The sequence below is a fragment of the Pygocentrus nattereri genome, chromosome 18, assembly GCF_015220715.1.
Source record: "Pygocentrus nattereri isolate fPygNat1 chromosome 18, fPygNat1.pri, whole genome shotgun sequence".
Classification (NCBI taxonomy): domain Eukaryota; kingdom Metazoa; phylum Chordata; class Actinopteri; order Characiformes; family Serrasalmidae; genus Pygocentrus; species Pygocentrus nattereri.
Genome location: NC_051228.1, coordinates 10,656,485 through 10,681,129, shown reverse-complemented (window position 1 = coordinate 10,681,129; position 24,645 = coordinate 10,656,485). Strand labels below are relative to the sequence as shown.

The 24,645-nt window shown below is 40.6% G+C and overlaps 1 protein-coding gene across 3 annotated transcripts in view; it reads right to left on the bottom strand.

The window, feature by feature from the left end:
- Positions 1-24,645, bottom strand: part of cntnap3 (contactin associated protein family member 3) — a 212,306-nt gene that overhangs the window by 19,227 nt on the left and 168,434 nt on the right. For all 3 annotated transcript variants that reach the window (XM_017681680.2, XM_017681681.2, XM_017681682.2), the window contains 7 exons: positions 23,935-24,062; positions 23,054-23,224; positions 12,976-13,194; positions 10,215-10,454; positions 6,983-7,207; positions 5,640-5,773; positions 3,046-3,133 (listed from right to left, as the gene is read on the bottom strand). In XM_017681680.2, coding sequence (XP_017537169.2) covers positions 3,046-3,133; positions 5,640-5,773; positions 6,983-7,207; positions 10,215-10,454; positions 12,976-13,194; positions 23,054-23,224; positions 23,935-24,062 — 1,205 coding nt within the window. The remainder of the gene's footprint in view (positions 1-3,045; positions 3,134-5,639; positions 5,774-6,982; positions 7,208-10,214; positions 10,455-12,975; positions 13,195-23,053; positions 23,225-23,934; positions 24,063-24,645) is intronic.

The window sequence follows — 24,645 nt, the reverse complement described above, 5'->3', positions numbered from 1 at the left end:
CGGGTCTGACATTAAAAAAAAATATTACTGAAATTTCTATATACACAAAAAAGTTTCAAAACTGTCACTTAGGCAGTCCCACTCTTGTCACTGGGGTGGTACCCTTAAGAGTACATCTCAGTACCTTTAGTCAGAGAACATAACTGTACCATAATCCAACTGAAATGATTTTTTCTAAGCTGTCTCATCTCCAGGCGTTTTATTTTATTATTCTGTTTCTCACCTGAAAAGACTTATTTAATGTACACAACTGGACTTTAAAAACCACTGTTGTAACTTTGAGGGCACATTTACATTGTGAGGGGCTTTGATGAATGAAAAATGTACCTGCACAGAACTTTTATTTCTAACACAGTAGAAAAAAGACATGAACTGCTGCTGTGAGGAAGTTTAGAATGTTCTCCTGGCAGCAGCACAGTTTCCTCCCTAAACCCAATTACAAACTCTACACGACTCATACGACATATTTATCATTAAAACAGCTAATTTTGTGTGAGGGAATCCAACTTGTGCTTTGGCTTGGGTTCCATGAGTTTAGTCACTCTTAGATGATTCTCTGGTAACAGAGAGATCTTTTCTCAGTAACTCCAGCTCATCACAGATCCATGCATCACTGCAGCGATGGATCTCCCACCAATAAAGCACTGATAATCTCCTTAAGAAAATGTCACGTTCCATAATGTGGTTACTGTGAACAACAACCAAACAATTATGTTCACAGCAGCAAGCGTTCATAACTTTCCTAAACAAGATTTTTTCAAAACTCTCAGACATCACCACCTTGAAAATGGGTGATGGCCACCCTCATATCAGCCTGTAACTGCTAACCATACACCAGAAGACTTTTAAAAGACTTTTAAATGTCCCACTCACATCTAAACACAATGTGTCATAAGAGAGTTTTTAGTTACAGACTACGATTCTGCAAAGACTGGGGGTCTTGCAGGGTGTAACGGCTAGTGAATGTGCACTGTTCCTTTAAGAGGGGCTCAAACTTTGTGCACAGAAGCCCAGCATTGAAAGTTGAAAGTTGAAGCAAGATGACTCCATGCATTACAAGGGTCACTATTTGCACAAGCAAAGGCTAAAAATGTATATTAAACACAGTTGACTTTATCGGGACATCGAAACAAGAAAAGACTGACTTAAGACAGCTATCCTGACCATCTTATGCCAGATGATCAAATGATGGGAGCACACAAAACTAAATTTTATTTTCACATTGAAACTTATCTGCGACAGTGAAATCATTTGAAAAGTTGTTTGGTGTAATACTGGCATAAGAGTCATTGGGCTAGACTCCCAACACTACACTGAACATGTATGGACTCTGTCTGGATAATAGTGCATTTAAAGTATAGATTAAATCAAATTTCGTCCCCCACCTCTCAACACCCCCAACTATTGCTGAGTGAAAGCACTCGGTTGGCTCAGAGACCTTCTCTGATACTGATACCTGACACAATTTGTACCAAATAGATCAGATCAAATCATGGTATTCCACTAATTTGTTTGCTAAATTTACTCCCATACTAGTCCCCCCAGATTAGTTTAGCTATTGTTCAGTTACTTCATTTTAAGGCTCCACACAGAACAGCAACAACAGCTGTGATGTACTTTAGGTTCATAAAGAAGACCAAATGAGGCTACAATGAATTCAATCCTGAAGAAACATCACTGAATGGTGGTCTAACAGGTCAGGAATGGGCTTTGAAATGGGAAGTACAGATGTGTCAAACAGCTACATGTGTAAAACTACACTTGCAGAGTGTCAGAGGACAGAAAAGACACCACTAACAGTACATTCCAGTTGCAGTTTGCTAGAAAGCACAAAAATAAATCGAGAACTTGGTCTTAGTGATGGATGGAACAAATTAACTTCCACGATGAAGGAAAAGGAAAAAAAAGACCACAGTCTGAAATCACTTCATTTGTGATGGTGGATGTGCAACGGCATTATGGCTGCCACTGAGAGGGATCACTAATCCTCAGTCATAATGTGACTGCTGGTGGCAGATGTTGATGTCTACAGAAAATCAGCCTAATACCTCCAAATGCCTCCTTTCAACACACTAAGAATGAAGGAGTTCTGGAAACAAATGGGAAAGACCTGATTTAAACCCATTACACATGCTAGAGATGAGAGTGCAGGGGAAGTGGGGGAGAGGAGATTGGGGGAGACACCTAAAGCATAAATAAGCTCAGATTTTTATTTTTACAAATAAAATGAACAAAACCATTACACAAGCAGAACCTCAGAATTTAACCAGTTTAAGGCCAGTAACCTCCTCTCACCTTCTTCTTCTTCTTCTTTCGGGCTGCTCCCTTTAGGGGTCGCCACAGCGGATCAACTGCCTCCATCTTGCCCTATCCACTGCCTCCTCTACTTTCACACCAACCATCTCCATGTCCACCTTCACTACATCCATAAACCTTCTCTGAGGTCTACCTCTTCTCCTTCTACCCGGCAGCTCCATCTCCAACATTCTTTGACCAATAGTAACCTCCTCTCACCCTTAGTCTTTAATCATGTTCCAGACTTTGGCCTTAGTTTCAGAGGCTCATGTAATGTGCTGAGTTTCTATTTTTAGACATGTACATTAGTCTGACCCATTTCTCTCCATTCCAGACAGCAACAATAATGCTAAATTACAATATTTTTCTTCTTCTTTGAAGTAAACAGACCCCAGCAATACAGCATCCTTAAATATCTTATTGGTCTTGCGCTCGCCTGACTGAACAAACAAGCCCAGAAAGCATTTACGTGTTTTTTTTTTCTTTCCCAGGCGTTTCCTCTTTCTGATATAGGCCTAAAATGCACATAATAATACATAATGATCAATTACAGGCGCATTCTATGTGCATTTCTCGACGGCAGCGCTCAGGATTCCCCCCTCCCCCACCCCCCACCATGTACAGAGGAACAGGACAGAAGCAGAGCCTTGAAAGCACTGTACTTTCAACAATCAGTTTTTTTTTTTATTGAGCGCCCTTTAATAGCTGAACCCAGATGGGCAGTCTGCAGTGTTTAATGGTCTTACTCACCATGCACTTTCCCAATAATGACAGCTTTGATGGCGTTGAAATCAACATCTGATGTTAGGTTGAAGTCTTCCCTTGTGTGCTGGTCAATCTGGGAGATGCAAAATAGCAAGAAAAAAAAAACAAAAAAACAAAGGCTGGTAAACATGGAGGATTGTCAAGTGGAAGAGGACTTTGACGCTTTCATGTTTTAAAATTATCAGGGGGCTGTTCTTCCGTGGCGAGCGTTTTTAATTAAACCCGCTCTTCAAAGTCATTTAAACACGTCGCCATGTAGCGCTGTGCCTCTCCACACTCTGCAGGGGGAGGCTGGGAAAAAAAAGTGGGAAGTGCTCGACTCTGGAAAGATTTCCAAGCCTAGCTTACATATTTGAAATGTGATTATCAGCAAGGCTTAGACTAATTGGTGGGGGTTATCTGCTGAAAACCACTCTGGCACAGACTTGTTTCAGCTCCGCGGAGCAGATTGCCTATTGACTGGAGCATTATAGTGACTAAAGCAAGTACAGCTTCTAGCCCCACTTGTTAACCCTAAAGGATCCACTTTGGACACTAAGGGACGAAACAGTCAAGTAAACATTTGCTTCTCTTTCAAAATATAGTGCATCTGTTCAGTATTACAAATGCCTAGTTTGTTACCTAGTATGGTTTACGGTTATAAGTGATCAGTCAACAAATTTGTGGCATTATTATTCTAATTATTAAGGATGCTATGCAGGATTAAAATGCACTTTCTTGATGATTAGTTAGCAATTTGTATGACAATACATGTTCAAATATTCTTCTTCAATAAGAAACAGCTTGATGAACTGTGCTGAACACATTTCCATGTTTTATAAAGGCTTGTTTGTTTTTTCAGTAATGTCTTTTGGAATCCTGTCCAATCCTGTCCTGTCATGATTTGTCAGTATGCCTTGGTATAGATGGACAAGTGGACCCACTCCATACCAGCAGAACGCCCCTCACGTCATAAAAGAGCCACCATTACTATAGGGCTCAAGCATCCAGGCCTGTACCATTCTCTTAGTGTTGGCCACACATGCACTCATCCACTTTTGGAGAATATGGTGAAGGATCTGACCATATTACTTTTTTCCACATCTCTGTAGAACAGTGTGCATGAGGCTCTTTACACCACTGAACTCTCAAATGTACATTTGTCTTTGTAATGAGTGGTTGATGCACTGCAGCCCTATTATAACGTCCTCTATGTAGTTGTGGGTGGACTGTTCTTGCTGACAGAGTCTGATCACATCCTGCATTGACATTCTCAGCTCTGTTTTTCCTCACACATCCCACTAATACACGAGCATCACTGCACTGCACTGAATGCACTTTTGACCACAATTTCCAACCCTGATGTCTTCACCATAGATCCAAATGCAGATGCTGCTTTAGTGTTAATATCATTGAGGTGGGAACTGGGTGCGATTTTGAAAGTGAGAGACTGAAGGTATTGCCATTTCATGCTATGCTGTTTTGGGAGGCACTGGATCTTCTCTTAGCCTTTATTAAGGCTTGTGTCGAGGTGCCTCTTCAAAAATGAAGAGCTTTTACCTAAAAAAAAAAAAAATCATGCTATGTTTAAATATCCTCCAGCTTCACTGGCCTCAGCTTTCACTTTGTTGGAGCACCATTATTGGTAGTGAGGTTAGCTTTCACCAGCTTTGAATTTGTGGCCAGTAACAAGAGCACAACAAATAGCAGCCATGGCTAATTTTAGCTCTGAAAACAGCTTGTGTATAATATCTTGTTACAGTAACATATTAAGAAGTGTTGGGTTAGCTAACACTAACATTAACTATGCTCAGGTTGTCAAAAAAACACTGTAGAATGTCAAGTAACATTAGTCTATGGCTGCATCTCAAACTGCATACTGCCACACTAAATAATATGTAAAAATTAGTACAGTACACCACCATTAGAAGTGCTTTGAGTAGTCTAGAATGTAAAGTTTCAGAGTGTGTTGGTCGGGACGCAGCTATGTAAATGAATATAAAGTTAATATAAAGTTTGTAGTATTTCTATTGGTCCAATCATCATGACATTTTCAATGTCAAGGGCATCTGCCATCCTCAAATGATGCGGAAAAGTGAAAAATGAAAAAAAGAAGATATGTTTGTCTTTGGACAGCGACGATATGCCACAGTGCACGGCAGGATGCTAATTGCTTAATTGCATTATGCAGTACACCTGTCTGGAAGAATCTCGTTATGGTCCTTCACTCCTTTATTCAGATTTTTCCTTTAATTTGTCACCATTAGTACTAGCACAGCTGCTGGGCAGAAGACAGCAGACTGTGGTCCTCAACAGCCGTTTAATTTGAGCTGTGATTCAGCACAATCTTCCCAGTGTAATAATGATGAGCACTGCTGTTCCAGCGAGAACGGTCAAGGTGGTGCCTCCTTTACAACATAATGACCACTCTGTTATGTTGCCTTGACTGGAATTGCATGGAGTTCTGCGACCATTTCCATCTACGTGAAAAGCTCTTTTGTCTTTTGACTTCAAGGAAAAGATCAGTTAAAAAATGACTTTGCCAGCTGTCAACACATGGCCTTGATATCTCAGTGAAGTGTGTGATGTGTCCATCTCACCTGAACACCAAGGCTCTCTGAGACTCTTCTGATGGACACTCGGTGCAGTTGCCCGTTGGCCAGGTTCCTCGCGCTCGATCGGAACACCTCCGCATCTCTGTTGTTCTGCAATTTGTACTTCACATCCAGTTGCCCTTTAAAAAGCACAGAACATCCCTGTTACACATCAAAGGCAGATACTGGTGTCCTCTCGGTGGCAAAGTTGCAGTGAGCGTGCCATAATTCAGATGTTTATACCAGGACGGCGACATCAATATGCAATAGCAGTAACTAGTATTTATGAGACAACAAAGCTGTCTTTTAAGAGGATTAATACTTAATCCCCTATCAATATCACACACTAAAACAAATTAATTTTCATAATTTTGGGGAATTAGCAGCCCGTGTCCCTTTTATTAATGCACCGAAATAAGAGAGAATACTGTATGGCAAATCCAATAGTTAAAAGGAAAAAACATCCCGGAGCTGAGTTTTATATTCCTCAGTGATAATAATGTCTCAAATATTAGTCAACACTAAAATAAACCCTCAAAACTGGGGCTTTAGCTCAGTCAATTGAATAATCCATCACCATCGGCTGAATTTCAGTCTGTTTGAGAAGCACAGATCTGAGAGGCTTTGGAGAAGTTTTTTGAAAATAAGCCTTCCATAAAAATAGCCTAGAGCAAACTCTCTCACATCTGTTGAGTGGGTCAACACTCTAGAGGACCCACACCACTGGACACATCTAATATGGGTAGGAGTTATCAGCTGTCAGGACAGAACTCTGGGGCTCTACGAACTGTCAGATGAACCTCTGGAACTTCTTTAATTGGGCTAACGGACATTAGTACCATGCGCTGTCGATGGCTCTGTTGCCGTGGTAACGCTAATTCATTGAATCGTCTACATTGACTTTGTTGAGACCAGCTTCTGACATCTGTGTTACTGGAAGTGCAGCTAATTGAAGATAAATCTGAATTATTCTTGCTCCACACATCGTCTAAAGCTGTGGATGTGATGATCAAGCTAACTAACCCAAAAGGTCACTGCCTTAATGAAGGTTCGCTGCTTTAATGGCAACTTTTCCATCACTAAATATGGCAAGCACATGATTAATGGATTCGAGTTATCAGCTGGAAGTGCACCACCAGGGGCACAAACCGCAAATCGTGGCTCTTCTCAATCTCCCTTTCACGAGCATCGACAGATCACAAAGTAATTTACTCGCTGAGAATTGAGGAGTGGGTGGTGGTTGACAAGGCATGTGCCTTTAGAGACTATGAGCCTTCTCACTAATGCAAATGAACGTGCTTAAGCTGCAGTGAGTGAAACGAGGGGGGGAGATTAGCGAGGTCTCAGACCGTTTCTGTTCAGGAGGATGCCGAGGTACTCTCTGTAGTAGGAGCTGACGTAGAGGAGCAGCGCTGGCGCCTGGCTGGTGCGGAAGCTGAGCGAGATGTTCTCCCCTTTCAGCGTGAGATCCGAGTAGATGGAGGAAGACTGTGCGCTGGCATTCCTGTTCAACTCGTACGGCTCCTTGAAGGTGTAGGCAACTGAGGTGCCGGGTCTGAAGTGCGCAGAGACCTCTGGGGGAGGAAGTAGGTCTAAGTTATGCAAGGGTAAGTCTTCGGTTATGAAAGACATCTTTTAAGACCAGCCCTAGTCCTGGAATACACCTGACCTTTGGAGGATCTCTGCACCTAATCCAGCTAACTATCTAGCTATCAAGAACATCTTGAGTTGAAGGGGGAGTGTCAGAGCAGGGAAAACACTAAGTATGCTTGCAAACCCAAGTGTCTGTGGCATGTTAGTGGCTCTTATGTAAACCGTTGTGTAGTTTGTCTATAATTATGACAGGCATGTTGCTAAACACCGTTGTAGCTGTGCTTTACTGAGGATGAATTGTCACAACTGTGGATTCAGAATTTCAAGTTTACCTTTCGTTGGCTGGGTTTGCCATGATTTACCATGTGAACCATTTATTATGACGCAACTATACTGACTGAGCCAAACCTTTCTGGCAGCAAAAACGGCATATACCAGATCTTATTAATAGAGTGGAAACACACTCAATGGCACAACCAGCATATGTGCTGAGTGTATACTGAAGCACACCCACAAAAATATACAGAGCAGAGGCACCAGTGTCCTGTTTTAATACTGTCCTTGAGCATGACTTCACCCGATTTGGCTTGCTACTTGGTAGTCTGTCACACCTATGTACACAAGTGTCCATTCACAGTACAAGTAAAGAACTGGACAGCAAGGAGCAGATTTTACAACTCTGCTCAGCTAGCCTCAGAGAGCTTATCAGCTAAAAGAATGACTTTTTTCTGAACATGTACATAATTCTTGTGACTAACTGATCTGTCTGGTTACAAACTGTGGGACACCCTATTAACTAGCAAGCTGGCCTGCTAGCAGAGTAATGAAGTATCAGCCATCATGTATAACAAATGGGGTAGTTTTCAACCTGAGTCTGGCTTACACAGTGAAACTTGTAAATTGTGAAATGTGCTGGACACTTACATGAAACTAAAGTGGCTACTTCTACCAGTATTCATTCTTCTCTAGCTATGCTGAACAGTTATACATTTCCATTCCTTCTAATGATCAAGACTCTGTAGACAGGAGTACCAGCTGTGTGTCATAAACTTCTCAGTGGATGTCAACATTTTCTACAACCAAATCACAAAAAAGCTAAAATACTGATCTTTGGTCTAGTACCTTGTGTATGAAAACTGGGTGTAATCTTAGACTATGAACTCTGTTTTATCCTGCATGTAGTTGCAGTCATGAAAGCAGTTTGATATCGTTTGAGAAACAATGCGATCTCAGTGAGACACAGATAAACTTGTTTGTTCATTTGTTACAAGCAGCGTTGATTACTGTAATGCTCTTCTTACTGGGTCTCCTGAGAAAACAATACAGGCTCCACAACTCATACAAAATGTGGCGGCACGAAACCCAACAAAAACAACACAGATCATATCAGTGCCGTTTTGAAAGAACTGAACTGGCTACCTGTATCGTTCAGGATAGATAGAAGTTCTGCTACTAGTTTTTAAGGCTTTAAATGACCTTAAAGCTCTGCTTACTTCAGAGTGTCTGTGTGTGTTATAGCACCTGATCTTAGATCTGCAGATACTGGCCTTTCGCAAACACCTTCCATAAAATACAGAAAACATGGAGAGACTCTCAGTTATTCTGCTTTTAAACTGTGCAACTCAATTTTTGCCTTTTATTCGATAGTCAAGCTCAGTGCTCATGTATCTTTAACTTGTTTAATCAAAATCTTACATATTATCTTTTTAGCTTGATCTGTCATTTGTATGTGATTTTAAATAATACCCATAATCTTTTCTATTAAACCTTGTCATCTGTCTGTAAAGCACTTTGAACTGCCACAGTGCTGTATAAATAAAAAATTATTGTTATTATTATTCTTTTTTATCCTGCTGTTATTGTAGATTATTCCTCCTTTTTTGCTGCCTCCTAATTTTACCCAGAGCAGGGATTCCTTCGGGATCCAAAAGATGAACCTTATTACAGAAGAGGAGATGCACTCCTCAGTAAACTTGCAGTGCTTACAGAAATGAGGCAGGTACAACTGTAATAGTTAATTATACTTTCAAAGGCTTAACATACACATAAATGAAAGTCAAACCTATTGTAAAGAACTCTAGACAGAGACGAAAAAAGATAAGAGATGACAGTGACGTGACCAGCAATTGAAGTGTTACGGTTCTGAAATCTCAAGCATTTTAAAGTCGTTCACAGCTGTGGCTCATAAACAGCTTTGTCTGATTTTGTGATTTGCTTTCAGATGTGAAAAGTGCACTGAGTGGCAATGATTTCTGGGAATGTTCACTCTAACAAAGGTCTCCTCTAATAAACTTCACTTGAGTCAATATGTAATGGAACTGCCTATAATATAGCGTTGGGGAATTGGTGAGGCCAATTGGATGAGGGCTTGTCAAAACTGGTATTGAAACAGGCAGCCAGAGTAGTGCTGAGAACCACTTGTTCAAGGGATGCATTCAAACATGCTAAAAAGAATGAAGGCAAAGTGAGGACTGTATAGCATGCTAACGAGCCCCTGAGTGACTTCTGTTCATTCAAGGGATGCACACAAAAAAGGCTAACATGGCTAAGAATGAATGAAAGCAATATGAGGACCGGTTAGCATGCTAATTACCTCTTCAGTTGCTGTCTTTTTCAGAGCCAGTCTAGCATTCATGGGTGAGGTGCCCTTTAAAACAGGCCCCCAGTGTACAGAATAGTGACAGCACTTGGAGGAGTACACTGCAGGTGTTAATAGAATTTCCACTACCTCGTAATGTGTTGGAGGAAGGTGTGTCAACCTGAGGTCAGGCCAAAGCCCCTGCAGAGATTTCCTTCTTCTGACACTGTAAATTCAACTCACAAAGGTTTTGCTAATTAGCTGATGAGCTGAGTCAGGCGTGTTAAATGAGGTAGAATGCTAAACTCAGTGTTGTTGCCCTCCAGGACTGGAGTCTAAAACCCTGTGCTAGAACAAATAAGTATGGTCAGAATAGCTGAGAAGACATGTGCTCACGATTCTCTACTCACCTTTGTGGCAGAAGGTCCCGGAGTATGGCGAGGAGCCACAGTCGCACGCAAAGCCATTATACTTCTCTACGCAGCGGCCCCGGTTCTGGCACAGTCCACCGTAACTGCTGCAGTGCCCCGGGCAGCCTGGCTGCACCCCAGGGGTAATCTTCGCCCTCTCCTCCAGATCCAGAGTCTTCCCGTTCAGCTTTAGTGAGCGGATGCACCCCAGGAAGCCCTTCTGCCTCGAGGCAGTTCCTCCTGAAAAGCATGCAGAAAACACATGTACCTTTTATTCTTTCTTCCCCACCCCCACTGTCTTTAGTGCCCTCCTTTATTTCCCTGCCGGCAACATGACGGGTGCTGCCACGGAGCAACTCCGTTGCCACCCTCTGTTCTCCGAGAGCACGCGGCTGTCAACTCTGTTGCAAGGATGGCAAAAGCCATTTCAAATGACAAGATGATGAAAACAATGTTGTGGGTGGAAATATGAAGCAGAAGGCAAAGCCGGCTTTTGTCAAACCGCCCGTCTCCTGTCTTTCCTCTGCGTGCCAAGCGTTCCTCAGAAAGTACAGGCCTGGCAGACGAGGAGAGGGGGGGGGGTGGGGGGCTTTTTTTCGAAACAAACGACCAGCAAGCTTTTTTCTTTTGTAACACGGTGCCGAAGCTTCTGTCATTCTCCTAGCAGCCCATTCAGCACCTCACTGTCCTTTGTGTGGTAATTGCTGCAGGGAAAACATTGACTCACCAATGCTGCACTTGCAGCACTACAGATGGTGAGCAATTCAAGGTACAAGGCACTAGACAAGAAAGATGGAACTATCATCTTCGTAGCCTTTCCATGCTAAAGACTAACTGGGTAAATTCTAGCAGGAGGACAGTGTACCAGTTGACCTGAATGGAAGCTCTCGCTTGCCCAGGTCTTGCCAATCAATTACAATCAAGATGGTGAAGAGAGTCTGAAATATATCATTTCTAAACTTTAGATCTGATTGTCTGAAATGAAATGATGAACCGCCGGAAGGATTTGTGAGAGCCGCTGAGAGAAGCGTCTTGCTCATTCTGGGTAAATCAAGTCCAGTGGTGGTCAATCACAACTCCTGGCAAAAGGGCTGACTTCCTTGGCCAGCACAATCTATATTCATTATGTTTGTCTTTAGTAGATGGATCGTCTCTTTGTCTGTTTTCTCACTAAAGCTGATTTAAACTGGAGGAGAGCCACACACACATCCTTAATATTTGCCTTAAGATTACATGTCATCATCCAGGCTTGTTTTCTTGGGCTTTGATTTTTTCTTATGTACTACACTCGAGAGAGTCATCTGTCAGAGAGCTAGAAGCAGTTGGAGAGACTGCTCAAGATTTTCTACAAACGGTCTAAATGAGGTGTTGAATAAAAGTGATGGTGTTATCAGTAATCACCTTTGCTGTTCATTTTGGAATTACCAGATTATGATGGTACATACAGTATGTTACAAAATACTGAACAGACTGATATTCCATGGCATTTGTGCCCCATATATGCAAACTTAACCATCCTCTGAACCCACAGTTGACATCGTTCACTAGGTCCCACCATAAAAAGCAAGAAAAAATTGCCTTTGTTTTATCTGTCTTGTTTGTTTCTCTGTCTAAATAATGACATTTTCTAGAAATACTGACTTACTACACTGAAGTAATCACTTATTTTCTTGACATTTTGACTGAGTATCTCTGTTTTTGACAAAATTCGAATATACTACATACGATACTGATGTTTCATTCTTCTGTCTTAATAGCTAAAAAATTTAGATAAATCAATGTCTAGAGAAAATTATAATTATTTTGACAATAGAAAGTCAACATTTTTGGAAAAATAATCTTTTTTTACTAAATAAGTCAATATGTCAAGAATCTAAGTCAGCACATGTTTCGGTCATGTTCAGTTGTGAAGGCTTTATAGCTGTATGTCATACAAATCTCGTCTGGTTATTTGTCAGTCAACATTCCTTTGTCTCCAGCCTTACTTTTACTTCTTGTTGATTCTAATTTGATGCTTACTGTACAAGAAAGAAAAAGCCATGATGGCAGCCCTAACTGCCAAATTCTTATTCTAGAACGGGCAACTGCCAGATTCCACAATGCCAAGGCAGCAATGACTCGCTTTTGGACTAAGGCCATTAATTATGTTAAGACTCTGTAATCATAGGCATCTTGCTTTTGTAGAATGTGTATAAATGTATGATGCATATGTATGTACGTACATTTATGTATGTAAGACACCCCACCTTCTTCCGTGGTATTGATATGCAGAGAATGTTGTTGTGTGTTTACTATAAAAATAATTAGAAAAGTTGTTAACAAAAAAGAATCTAAGTCAATATTTTAAAACAGCAAGTTAATGTTTGGGAAAAGTCATAATTTCAAGAGACTACGTCACAATACTGACAATGTCATTATTTCAAAATACAAAACAAAAAAAATTCTGCTCTGACTGAATTGGGCTTAAATACTAACTTTTATTGTACATGTAACAAAATATTAATGAAACAAAGACAAAATAAACAATGCAATGTATGGAAAACCACACACTAATGCAACTCAGAAACGGCTTGGGCCAAAACCACAATATGAATCTGACGATATGAAGCAAACAATAGTGCATTAGTGTCAAATACACTGCCAAGTCATCATTAATACCAGCTGTACTGTGTATTAATACTTTTGGAGGCTGTACTGTGCATTTACAAAATAATCATACTGAGTTTTTTTTAAAAATATCTTTGGGAACAGTCACTCCTACCTACAAACAGTTGGCTGTTGAGCTGCAGGTGAATGTGACCATCAGCAGGGGCCTTCTGCACCACTCCAGGAAAGTGGTCTACGTGGAGGGAGGCTTCTTTCACATTACGCTCGGCCTTTACGCGGTGCCAGCGCTCGTCATTCAGAGGCTCTGTTGTCTCCACACGCACTTCAAAGGGCCCATTTCCCACGTCGAATGAAAAGACTACTTCAGTTGGTGCTGGAATAAAAGGAAAAGCCTTTGTTTGTGAGTCAGAACAAGGCCTATCTTCCAGTTATAAATTAGGGCTATCCTTGATGGAGACTGACTAGCAACTTGCTCTAATCTTCATTTGCAGAAACATCTACAACTTTAGCTATGATTCACGAGTAAGCACAACACAAAGCAGTGCAGTGCCCTCTGATAAACATGAGCAAAATGTACTCTAAAAACATTCTTTAATGCTCATCCTTTTGATCTTTCATTTAAAATGTGAACAAAATCTAACATTTATTTGAAGTATAGTGATTGAAAGAAAAAAAAATGGTTTTAGTGGTTTGGAGACTGTGACTGTGGCTCTGTCTAAAAGACAGGAGGCTGAGCTGGAGGTGGCGGAGATGAAGATGCTGAGATTTTCGTTGGGAGTGACAAGGATGGACAAGATTAGAAATGAGCAGATCAGAGGGACAGTGAAGGTGGAGCAGTTTGGAGATAAAGCCAGAGAGGCCAAGTTGAGATGGTTTGGACATGTGTTGAAGAGGAATAGTGGATATATTGGTCAAAGAATGTTGGAGATGGAGCTGCCGGGTAGAAGGAGAAGAGGTAGACCTCAGAGAAGGTTTATGGATGTAGTGAAGGTGGACATGGAGATGGTTGGTGTGAAAGTAGAGGAGGCAATGGATAGGGCAAGAAGGAGGCAGATGATCCGCTGTGGCGGCTCCTAAAGGGAGCAGATGAAAGAAGAAGAAAAAGAAGTGATTGAAAGAAAAAAACCTAAATATTGTTATGAAAGAAATATTTTTCTCAAAAAAAAAAATCTTATGAGTAAAATCTAACAAGTATATTCTCGTTCACATTTTATGTTTGAAAGTGAGGATGAGCGATTAGGAACACAAATGGTCACAAGGACGTCCTGGGTCACTGCGAGACAAAGGCCAAATTCCCGAAGTCATCCATCACTATTAGAAAAGCCAGAGAAAGCAGTAATGATGTGCAACAAAAGGTTGTTGAGCTGCACAAATCAGGAAACAGCTCAACAGATGAAAAAACCCAGGGCATTAATAAGGAATCTAAAACATCTGGAGATGTTAAGAATCTGCTGGGAAGAGAATGTATCTCTATATTGACCTCACGCACAGTGAGGAGGATGGTTCTGGTGCCCAGAGAATCTCCAAAGAGCACAGCTCTTTCTGTTCCATGTATTGATTTGTTTCATAACTTTTGTAACGGTATACATTCATTTTTAAGCAGGAACATGAATTTTACCAACCAGAAAATGCCAGGTGGCATAACCACATATTAATAAATGTTCTATTTTCAAGTTATTAAACCACTACAGTAAATGAAGTACCATTACTATATAAACTAGTCTTTGTACTTGGACACCTCTATAAAGCTTTGTCCTTTCACTCAAGTTTATACGTACAATTTTTAAAATAAGCAAACAACATTATAGTAACAGGCTTTCATGGTTTTCTTGGAGTCACATCACCAAACCTGGCAAACTGATTAAAAAATGTCACATTTTTCAGTATTTGTGAAAAGGCTACTGATCTCAGTATTTCACCATGAACTTCACTTGGATCTTCATTTTGATGCAAAACTCTGCCCACTCTTTTTAAAAATAATGTCAGAATAAAAGTCCTTTGTTGTCAGTTGTGCTGCATGACATATACAGTAACCAGTATTTACAGACAAGCTGAATACTTTTAAAGCTGAAGTATTTTGCAACATTTATGATAAAGGTTTTAAACATAAAATCATATTGAAGTATTTTATTTATAATTTTAGACAATTAAATACATTTTAACAATTTACTTATTGTGCATATATGACTGGACGGATGTACCCCTGACATTTTTAGAGATTTAAAACAGAAAATTTAGCATTCAATGGACATGGCTTGTAGCTCACTCACTCACTCATACTGATGCAGGCTGAAGATTCTCCAGAAGGGGATGTATTAACACTTTGCCTTAGTAACACTGTGTTCTTATATTTTCATGCACTGATAATGTATTCACATAAAGAAGGTACCGTAGTATAATATTATATATACATATTTTATGTATTTATTATTTTAAGTCGACTGTCAGTACATTATTTTAAATACACTAAATCATGTTAACAGAATTCCACAGCTTTTCTGCACTGAATGAAAACATCTGTAAGCGAGGGTTTATTTGAAATTTTCAGTGTGGGCAGGTTGCAGTAATGAGACATGATTATCAAAGAAATGAGAAATCCAGTTCAGAGAGAACCGACTCATTTTTATTATTTTATTTCCTCCGCGGAGGGAAATCGTGTAGCGACTTGATGATAACGCTAGGGAGGGTAAATTTAGTGGCGGGTTCATGAGCAGAGAGCAGTTTGTCTTTAATCTCGGCATGTGTTTTTTAATCTGCCTCTATACGACATGCTGGAGGTTTACAGTAGGAGATGAAAGAAGCCTGATGCTTTTCTTTCTAGCCAGCAGACGTTTCCTCAAAGAGAATTAAATCCAACTGGGCGCTTACAGTGGAATACCTTTGGCATTGTTCCAAAAATAATAAACCACATCAGGTCCTGACATAAACACTTATGTCAACAACTCCAGCGACATATCAAGTCCAAAATGTGGGTGCTTGTAGAGAAATATCATAAAGTTATGATGAATGATCCGACTTGCAGTCTGTTCTGTCCTCACTGTAAAAAGAATTAATAAGAAACTTAGTTCCAGGAGTGAACTCATAATATACACTAATGGGTCACTTCATTAGAAAGTCCTGCTGGTGTACAGTTTGAGACTGCAGCCTGTCTGTTGATGCGCAGCTGTCTTAGCAATCCTCTAACCATTCATAACTGCTCATTGTCTGGCCACAGAGCTGCTCTTAAATCATTTTTTTGAGTGGTGGACCTCTTTCAACCTCACCCTCGAGTGACCCTGACATGTAAAAACCCCTCCTGTGGTCAGACATTGAGTAATAAATGTTAGACAGCTGACAAACTGAATTACAATAACAAAACAGTGAGTGGACATATAAGGTGGAGTAGTCTGGTCAGCACCCTTTATTTATTTAATTTCCAGTCAAAACTGCCATTAAATATACATTTTCAGTGTCAGAAAAAATACACATCTTTCATTTTTCCAGAGAAATCTGCAGGGATATTCTTCCTCTCCTCCAAAGCTCAGTCTTAGAAATTGGGTGCATTTTCTGCTCTGTCACAATCCAAGAAATCCCAGACACATTCAGTGATGCTAAAGTCTGAACCATTCAGTGGTCAAGCCATTGTTTTGAGAACAAGAGCAGCTTCTTTCTTTGATTGGTTACCTTTTGTTTTTGTTTCGTTTTCTCAGGATTGTGTCAGATCTGAAGCAAGATTGCAGCTTAATGTCCTCAAAGACGAAAGCTTTGCTGTTTATCTGATGGGGACAGTTTTGGTGGTTGACGAATTTTTTGAACTCCTTTTGAACACTTCCTCTTATTTTCCTTCATGTTATGTGATTATCTTTAATCTCCTCACAAATATCTCTTTTAAAAATGTGTATCTTCTATTTAATAGGCATATTATCATTCTAATAAAATGGCACGTGAGTCAGAAGAGCCCACATGCTCATATTCAATAATTCATGATAGCCCCTCGACACATTTCTCAAACATTCTTCTCATTCTGCACATACAATCAAAAACCGTCCCCAGCTCAGACTCAGCCTTCCAGCCCATCTGTAAGAAGTGCTCGGATTTTAATGCGCTTTAACGAAGAAAAGGGCCACCTTCTGTCATCCGGCAGCTCTCTGATGGCAAGAACAGCTCGGTGAAAATGCTGATCGTGTGTTATGACCTCTTTATTATTCATAGCACATAGCTTTCCTAACCAGGGCTGGCACTCTGGGCCAGATATGGCACTGCAGCGTCTCTAGCAGAACAAGAAATACGCTGACCCTCAAAAGTTTAGAGACACATATCGTCAAAAAGGGGACTATGTGTGTTTTCTTTGTCAGTTTGCAATAACTTTAAATATTAAAGAGAAACTGTAGATTTGGCCATTTTCATGTGCAAAATGAGCAGAATTGAAGGAACAAATGCATCTTAGTGATAACATCACAGCCCATAGCCTGTGCCCTGTCAGCTGTCACGGTTGGCCCCTCCCAGTCCTGTCCATGTGCTCCTTTGTTTTGGTTTTAGTCCTGCCCCCTGTTTGGTTACTCTGTCCCTCATTGTTCCGTGTATTTAAGCCCTGTGTTTGCCCCTTGTGTTTGCCAGTCTTTGTATCTTTGTATTGGTCTTTGTTTGATGTGTTCATTCTGGTTTTTTGTCATGTCTGTCCCCCGATCTGTCAGTATGAACATGAACCTGGACTTTTTTGACCACGACCCTGGATTTGCACCTAATAAATCTCGCTTATCTCAGCGTGTGCGTCCGCCTCCTCGCTCCCCCTTACATCAGCACTCACCAGCACTCGAACCTTCAGGTGTTTAAACCACCTTTGGGCCAAAAGAGTTTCAAAAAATAACATTCACATCATTCGTATCTGCTCTTCTTACCAAGGAAGCTTCTTTAATGATTTGAGTATACATAAATGATGTACCTGCTTGTCTGAGCCACAGTGTATTTGTGTAAACGACCTCTGCTGGTTTTGTGTGGTGCAAATCCGTCATGCGGCAAAAAACTGATGTTAGAAATGCAAGGACACGATCCTGGCATCAGGTACTGGCCCAAAACTGTGCTCATTGTATTCGTATTGTATTATATTGTATTGTTTGTATTTGTAAAAAAAGCACCGATACCCATATGTAATATCTGATACCACATGATCTAAGACTATTGTATGCTTCCCCTCTAATGAATGAAATTTAAGGTGGAATGGAAAATTGAAGTTATGTAGTTTCTTAACAGAGAAAATACTCACAATTGCTGTTTTTTCTTTTTTTTCTCATAACACTGTTTGGAGTGTGCCTCTGAAAACCTCCATTTGAAGGGCCATGTAGCCCTAACGTTTCACCATAAAAATCAGAAAATGGAGGGGTAAGCGGCTATATATCCTAAGCAGAAAATATCGCCAGAAATTAAAAGAATAGTCAGGATATTTTGATAGCCTGTATCAGCTTATCAGGGGGAGCAGTTATAATAATACACAATTATAATACACTAATACACCAATTAAGAATATGCCGTTTTCAGCACTTACTGATTCTGATACCAAACTAAGCGACCTACTTAGAATTAAACAGTTGTTAAGGTAAATGAGTGTAAATGAGTGCTTTCTCTAGATACTTTCTGTAGATAGGCAAAGCACTTTTTGTAAGTCGCTCTGGATAAAAGCGTCTGCTGAATGCTGTAAATGTAAATGAACGACTCGAACTGGCAGTGAACGAGGATCTGATCACACAGCAAATTGAAAGCCAAGTTGGTCAAACATTCGGCTTTGGCATATTCCCGCCAGACACAAACTGTGCGATTCTAGCCTGTTTTAAACACACAAACACAATCATAATTATTATGGGTGGAGACAAGTAGGCTAGCAAAACAGGCAAAAAGACACACTGGCGGTACTGAAGTCTTTATATGCCGACTGTGCTGTGTTTGAACAGAACGGTGAGGTATAAATTTTAATACATTGATAGGTTTTAGTTTCAGTGCACAATGTGGCACAAGTTAGCAAACCCGCTGTAGTGCAGTTTCTCAGCATCTTTGCTCCATACTCTGTGTGCAATGTGTTATTTTGAAACAGCTTTACTGATAGTTGCCTGTAGGGGCTTCATTTTCTGTAGCATGTCAGTCAGTACAATGTGAGGCTTTGTACATTGATGTTCTGTTTAAACTTATACAACAGTTAGCTCCGGGCATGCATCATGCAGGCTGATTGGAAGCGTTCTAACTGTGCTGATATCATCATAACATCACAGGTTTTTCACAAACACTATCACTCTGCTAAGATGCTGTTGCTAAGCAATGAGTTTGACAGCTGTAGGAGACACTCAAGGCATTTGAACGTTTTTATTTCTTCCACCCATCCATCCATTTTCTAAGCCGCTTCTCCGTCAGGGTCACGGGGGGGTGCTGGAGCCTATCCCAGCAGTCATCGGGTGGAAGGCAGGATACACCCAGTCCATCGCAGGGCACGTTTTTAAAAACAGAAAACGAACACTTTTAAGATCACATTTGACCGACTACACTAAATTCTCAAACTGTCAGTTGGTCTGTGTGGAGCTGCAGAACGAACTGCAGGCTGTGTGGTGAGTGGGCGGAGTGCGTCACTTTATCATAGCAACAAGCTGCTTGTTAAGGAGCTATAATTTGGTGGAGAGAACTGCAAACAATAAAACATGTTAAACGTCACATTCAAGGCCCAGTTTATTCATTTCTTACTTTATTTATTTAACTGTTGTATAAAAGCAATACAACACTCGAGGTCGTGTGTTACTGCGCATGGTTGCAGGCTCGTGCCTCTAAAGTAGCACAGTGTATGCCTGACTTTAACAGACATTCAACTACCGCTCAACCAGAGAACTCCAAAAACATATTACTCAGATGTGAGTTCATATGCAGATCAAAACTATGAAATGTACTGTATTTAAAGCTGTACAGAAATGCTTTCCTGACTAGGAGCAAAACCTGCTTTTCTCCACTGCAATGCTATTCAGTTCAATGTAACTAATATCAGCATAACTAACTAATGCACGTCATTTAAAATCAGCTTGATTGTAATTATTTATTTGTTAAGCTACATTGGACTCATTTAACTTTAACCATTATTTAATTCAAAGTAGGTCACTTAGCATGGTATCGGAATTGCTATCAGTAAGTACTCAAAAGTGTAAAAATAATAGAACGATGTATTCTTAATTGGTGTATTAGTGTATTTTAATTGTGTATTATTATCACTGCTTCCCCCTGATAAGCTGATACAGGCTATCAAAATATCCTATTCTTTTAATTTCTGGCAACATTTTCTGCTAAGGATATGTAGGCCCTTACCCCTCCATTCTGAATGTTTACGCCTAGGGGGAAGGGTGTCCTGATTTTTAGGGTGAAACGTTAGGGCTACAAGGCCCTCCAAATGGAGGTTTTCAGAGGCACACTCCAAACAGTGTTATGAGAAAAAAGAAAACACTGCAAATGTGAGTATTTTCTGTTAACACAGCTGTTAATGTAATTTTTTGTCCTATTTTAATGTTGTTTCAATGTATTATGGTCCATTTCTTCATAACAAGCATAAAAAATTGCTAGAAGTTTTCTGATGTCTCAGCAGCAAGTGAGCTAAATTCCCCGTTCCACCTTAAATGAGGCAGCAGTTACATTCTGGTGCCTCAATGTTTAGAACTGCTGCACTATTTAATGTGTAACAGGAAAATTTGAACAAGAAGCTGGTGAATAGCTGATTCAGCTTCATCTCACTGAAGAATTAGGGGTTGGTGATGATAAATAATTGTCCCTCTTTGAAGGCATGATGTCCTAAATATAGCTAAAGTGAGGAGCAGCAGTGAGGAGCTGAACTTTACCCTCCTCAGCTATCTTTGCACACTGTCTCCTACAGAGCAGCACTAGTAGCCTGTTAATGAAGTAATGTTCTTTGTTTTAATTTGAGCCACTACCCCTTGTAACTCAGTTCTAAGGGTGACACTCGAAAAACAAGGGGTAGGGGTAAAAATAAGAAATGAGATTGGGCCTTAGACTATCCAACTATCCTAAAATGAAGTTGACTTCTCATTCGCCAGCTTCTTGCTCCAATTTTCCAGTACAACCTTAAATGTTTACCAATAACAGCAGAAGCCTCGAATGTTAAAACGTAACTGCTCCATTTAAGGTGAACCAGAAAATTTGAACAAAAAGCTGGTGCTGTAGGCTTCATCTGGGTTTCTGAGTCCAACCATATTTCAGAGTAGCTACTGATTTATAGTAATTACTGAATAATCAGATGAACGACTGAATGAAGCATATAGTTTAAGGGAAACTGTGCAGTTATATTTTTCCTTTTCAATTAAAAACTAACAAACATGCTCTAAAAACGTCAAGGCAAGTGTCCAAATTTTTGACAGGCAGTGGATATGCTGATGTATTTAAGTGATATCTGTCTTTGTGACATCTTTATTGTGTAGAGCTGGAACATTTACAGAGCGGCAGAGTGCTAAAGGTGATTTTATCGCGCAGCACGCCCGCGTGTGCTGCACTGTCGGTTTTCACCTTATGAAAGCAGACCTTTTTCAGGGTTAGCGTCTTACATGGCCCCTCTCCCCAGACTGCTGCCTCAGTCAGAACATAATGAGAGGTTAATTGGGCTCTCTCGGCTAAAGGATTGTCATTATAGGAGAACAAGCGTCCAGGCCCCGTTAAAGTCTCCCCTGCTCTGTGCTCATCCATCACGTGAACCTGTTATGTGTGAGGAATTTAATAGTTCTTTTCTATGCACTCTAATGCTACAGAAATCCCAGCAGTCATGGATTTTCATCAGGGGTCGTGTAGAGCGTGGCGGACAAGGTGCCAAGAGACTTAGACAGAACAACAAAAGAGTTGTAGATGATTATTTACACTCAAGTGGGTCTCATACCAAAACAGAAGAGACCCTCCAGCCCACAGAACGTATCAGCAGCCACCTATACTGCAATTTCCCTCGAGAGGCAGCAGTCTGTATACGCAGGTGGTGGCTTCTTGAGATTATTTCTCCTTTCCATACATGGGCCACATGCATTTTGTAAACAGGGCTGCCAAATAAGAAAAACAAACATATGGACGCGAGCGGACAAACATCGGGCGTACAAACACGTTTTCTTGCCAGTGTCCTACTTTTGCTCAAGACAACTTCATACAGAGTGAAGCTACTGGTGGAAAATCATATCCTCTTAAAAATAAAGGTTCCTAACTGGTTCTTGGCTTGGATGCTTGACTGAACAAAAAGCCTTTAATTAGTATACAAATTTACAATGCGCAGGTTCTTCACTCTTGCACAACTCATGGGCTGCTGGAGCCTATCCAGGTGCTCATTGGGTGGAAGGCAGGATATACTATTTGGGTGGTGGATCATTCTCAGCACTGCAGTAACACTGATGTGGTGGTGGTGTGTTAGTGTGTTGTGCTGGTACGAATGGATCAGACGCAGCAGCGCTGCTGGAGTTTTTAAACACTGTGTCCACTCTCTGTCCACTCTATTAGACACTCCTACATTGTCAGTCCACCTTGTAGATGTAAAGTCAGAGACGATAGCTCATCTGCTGCTGCGCAGTTTGTGTTTGTCTTCCTCTAGTCCTTCATCAGTGGTCACAGGACACTGCCCTCAGGACTCTGTTGGCTGGATATTTTTGGTTGGCGGACTATTCTCAATCCAGCAGCACTGCTGTAACTGATCCACTCGAACCAGCAAAACACACACTAACTAATAGTACCTGCTCTATGAGGGTCCATGGGGGACTAAAAGGGGCTAACAAAATATGCAGAAAAACAGAAGAACTACAGTCTGTAACTGTAGAACTACAAACTGCACCTACACACCAAGTACAGCCAATGACATGGACAATGAGTGTAGAAACAAGGAGGTGGTCATAATGTTATGCCTGATCGGTGTGTGTGTGTGTGTGTGTGTGTGTGTATATAAATATAAATGCTTATAAAAATGTCCATATCAGTTGTGCTCTAGTACCTGTGTTATCTAATACTAAGCTTATCTACTAATCTTTTTACCACATCTGTGTCACTTTACTGACCAACAGTCAACAACAGTTTCTTTATGCTGCTGGCACTACTTCTTTGCTTCTTGTACAAAAGCAACAGAATAAAATAGAAGGTCATGTTTTATCACCACTAATATCATGGCTGTGATGACCTACTGAGACCAAATCACAACCTTGACGTTATTCCCAATAACTCGCTTGCTCTTGTGTTCTGGTGCTTAAGAATTCACTCACAACTCAGTTCGATCCGAATGAAATCTTTGATTCCCAGGTTTTCCAGGAAGACACCGGAGGACGAGCTGGTCTTGAATAGAAAGGAGATGTCAGCGCTCAGCTCACCGTGGAACGTGGGGAAGTGGAGGTAGGAGGTTTCCTTATTGAAGTAGGCTGCATTCCAGAAATCATCTAAAGGGAGAAGGCATTTATATTCAGTGACTGTACAAATTAGTAGGGGGTCGAAACCTTCCGTCATCATTTGCATTACTGACCTACACTGAACAGCCACTTTTAAATTAAACTCTTTCCTGGCCAGTGAGTGGAAATACAAGGCAGGTGTTTCTAATACAGTTACAAGTAAGTGGAAGGACAAAGTAGGTATTTCTAATTAAGTGGCCAGTGAGAGGAAGTACAAGTCAGGTGTTTCTAATAAAGTGGCCAGTAAGTGGACGTGCAAGGTAGGGGTTTCAAATAATGTGACCAGTGAGTAGAAGTACAAGGATAGTGTTTCTAATTAAGTGGCCAGTGAGTGGAAGTACAGTAGGTGTTTCTAACAAAGTGGCCAGTAAATGGAAGTGCAGGGTAGGTGTTTCTAATAAAGTGGCCAGTGAGTGGAAATACAAGGCAGGTATTTCTAATAAACAGGACAGTGAGTGAATATTTAAAGCCATCAGAGTTTATAGCAGATGCACATCTTTAATAATTCAATAATGTAGGATGTTCATGTAGATCTTCTGAGTCAATAGTATGAGCAGGTCAGTGAGCAGGTGTACAAGATAGATGTTTCTAATAAAATGGATGGGGAGAGTAGAGCTCTGTACAGTTTTTGTTGCTCTGAACAGCATGACTGATGACATGAATCTCTGGGTAAGGCCATGTCTGACAGACTTAGTACTTACTGTCACCATAGCACTGTAGGGGACCCACTCTATATGCCGCTTCTGAGCCTGGCCTGTTGATGTCACCCACAGCTAAAAGTCTAATGGGCAAATGCTCCTTATGAGAGATGACGCCTGAGTCATTCGCCCTGTCGAATATAAAAGCAGAACACAAACAATTAATGCATGTGACAGCATCATAACAACGCTGACAAATACTGACGTGCCAGAGCAAAAATACTGCGTGTTTTAAAAGGCAATGTGACATTTTAATAATTTGGTCAGTGCCCTAAAGTGATATCATCTTAACTGCCTTGTAAGCTTCTAAGAAAATGGAAAACTACACCTAATGGAGTATTCAAATCTCTAAATTGGAGCATCCCAAGTAGCACTACGTCCACCTCTGTGCAGAGTTAAAGGAATGGCTCATCAAGAAATCGAGGTAACAGAATTTTCACTGTTCAATCAGCCAAGACATTAGCCTCATAACTGTAATAGAAAACTAAAGAACAATCATGCCTTGACTGATAAACTGTGTGTGGGTTAAGGGGGAAAACCCTGTACATTAAATGAAAGGAAATTCCTTCCTGACACAGAACAATGTAGGCCTGGCTGATAAATCAAAATTAAACAAAATTAAAACATGTTTTGTTGCTTTAGTTAAAATATTACATCTTCTGCAATGAACAGTTTAACAGAGTTTAGTGCCCAGTTACTGTTTATTTGCTGAAT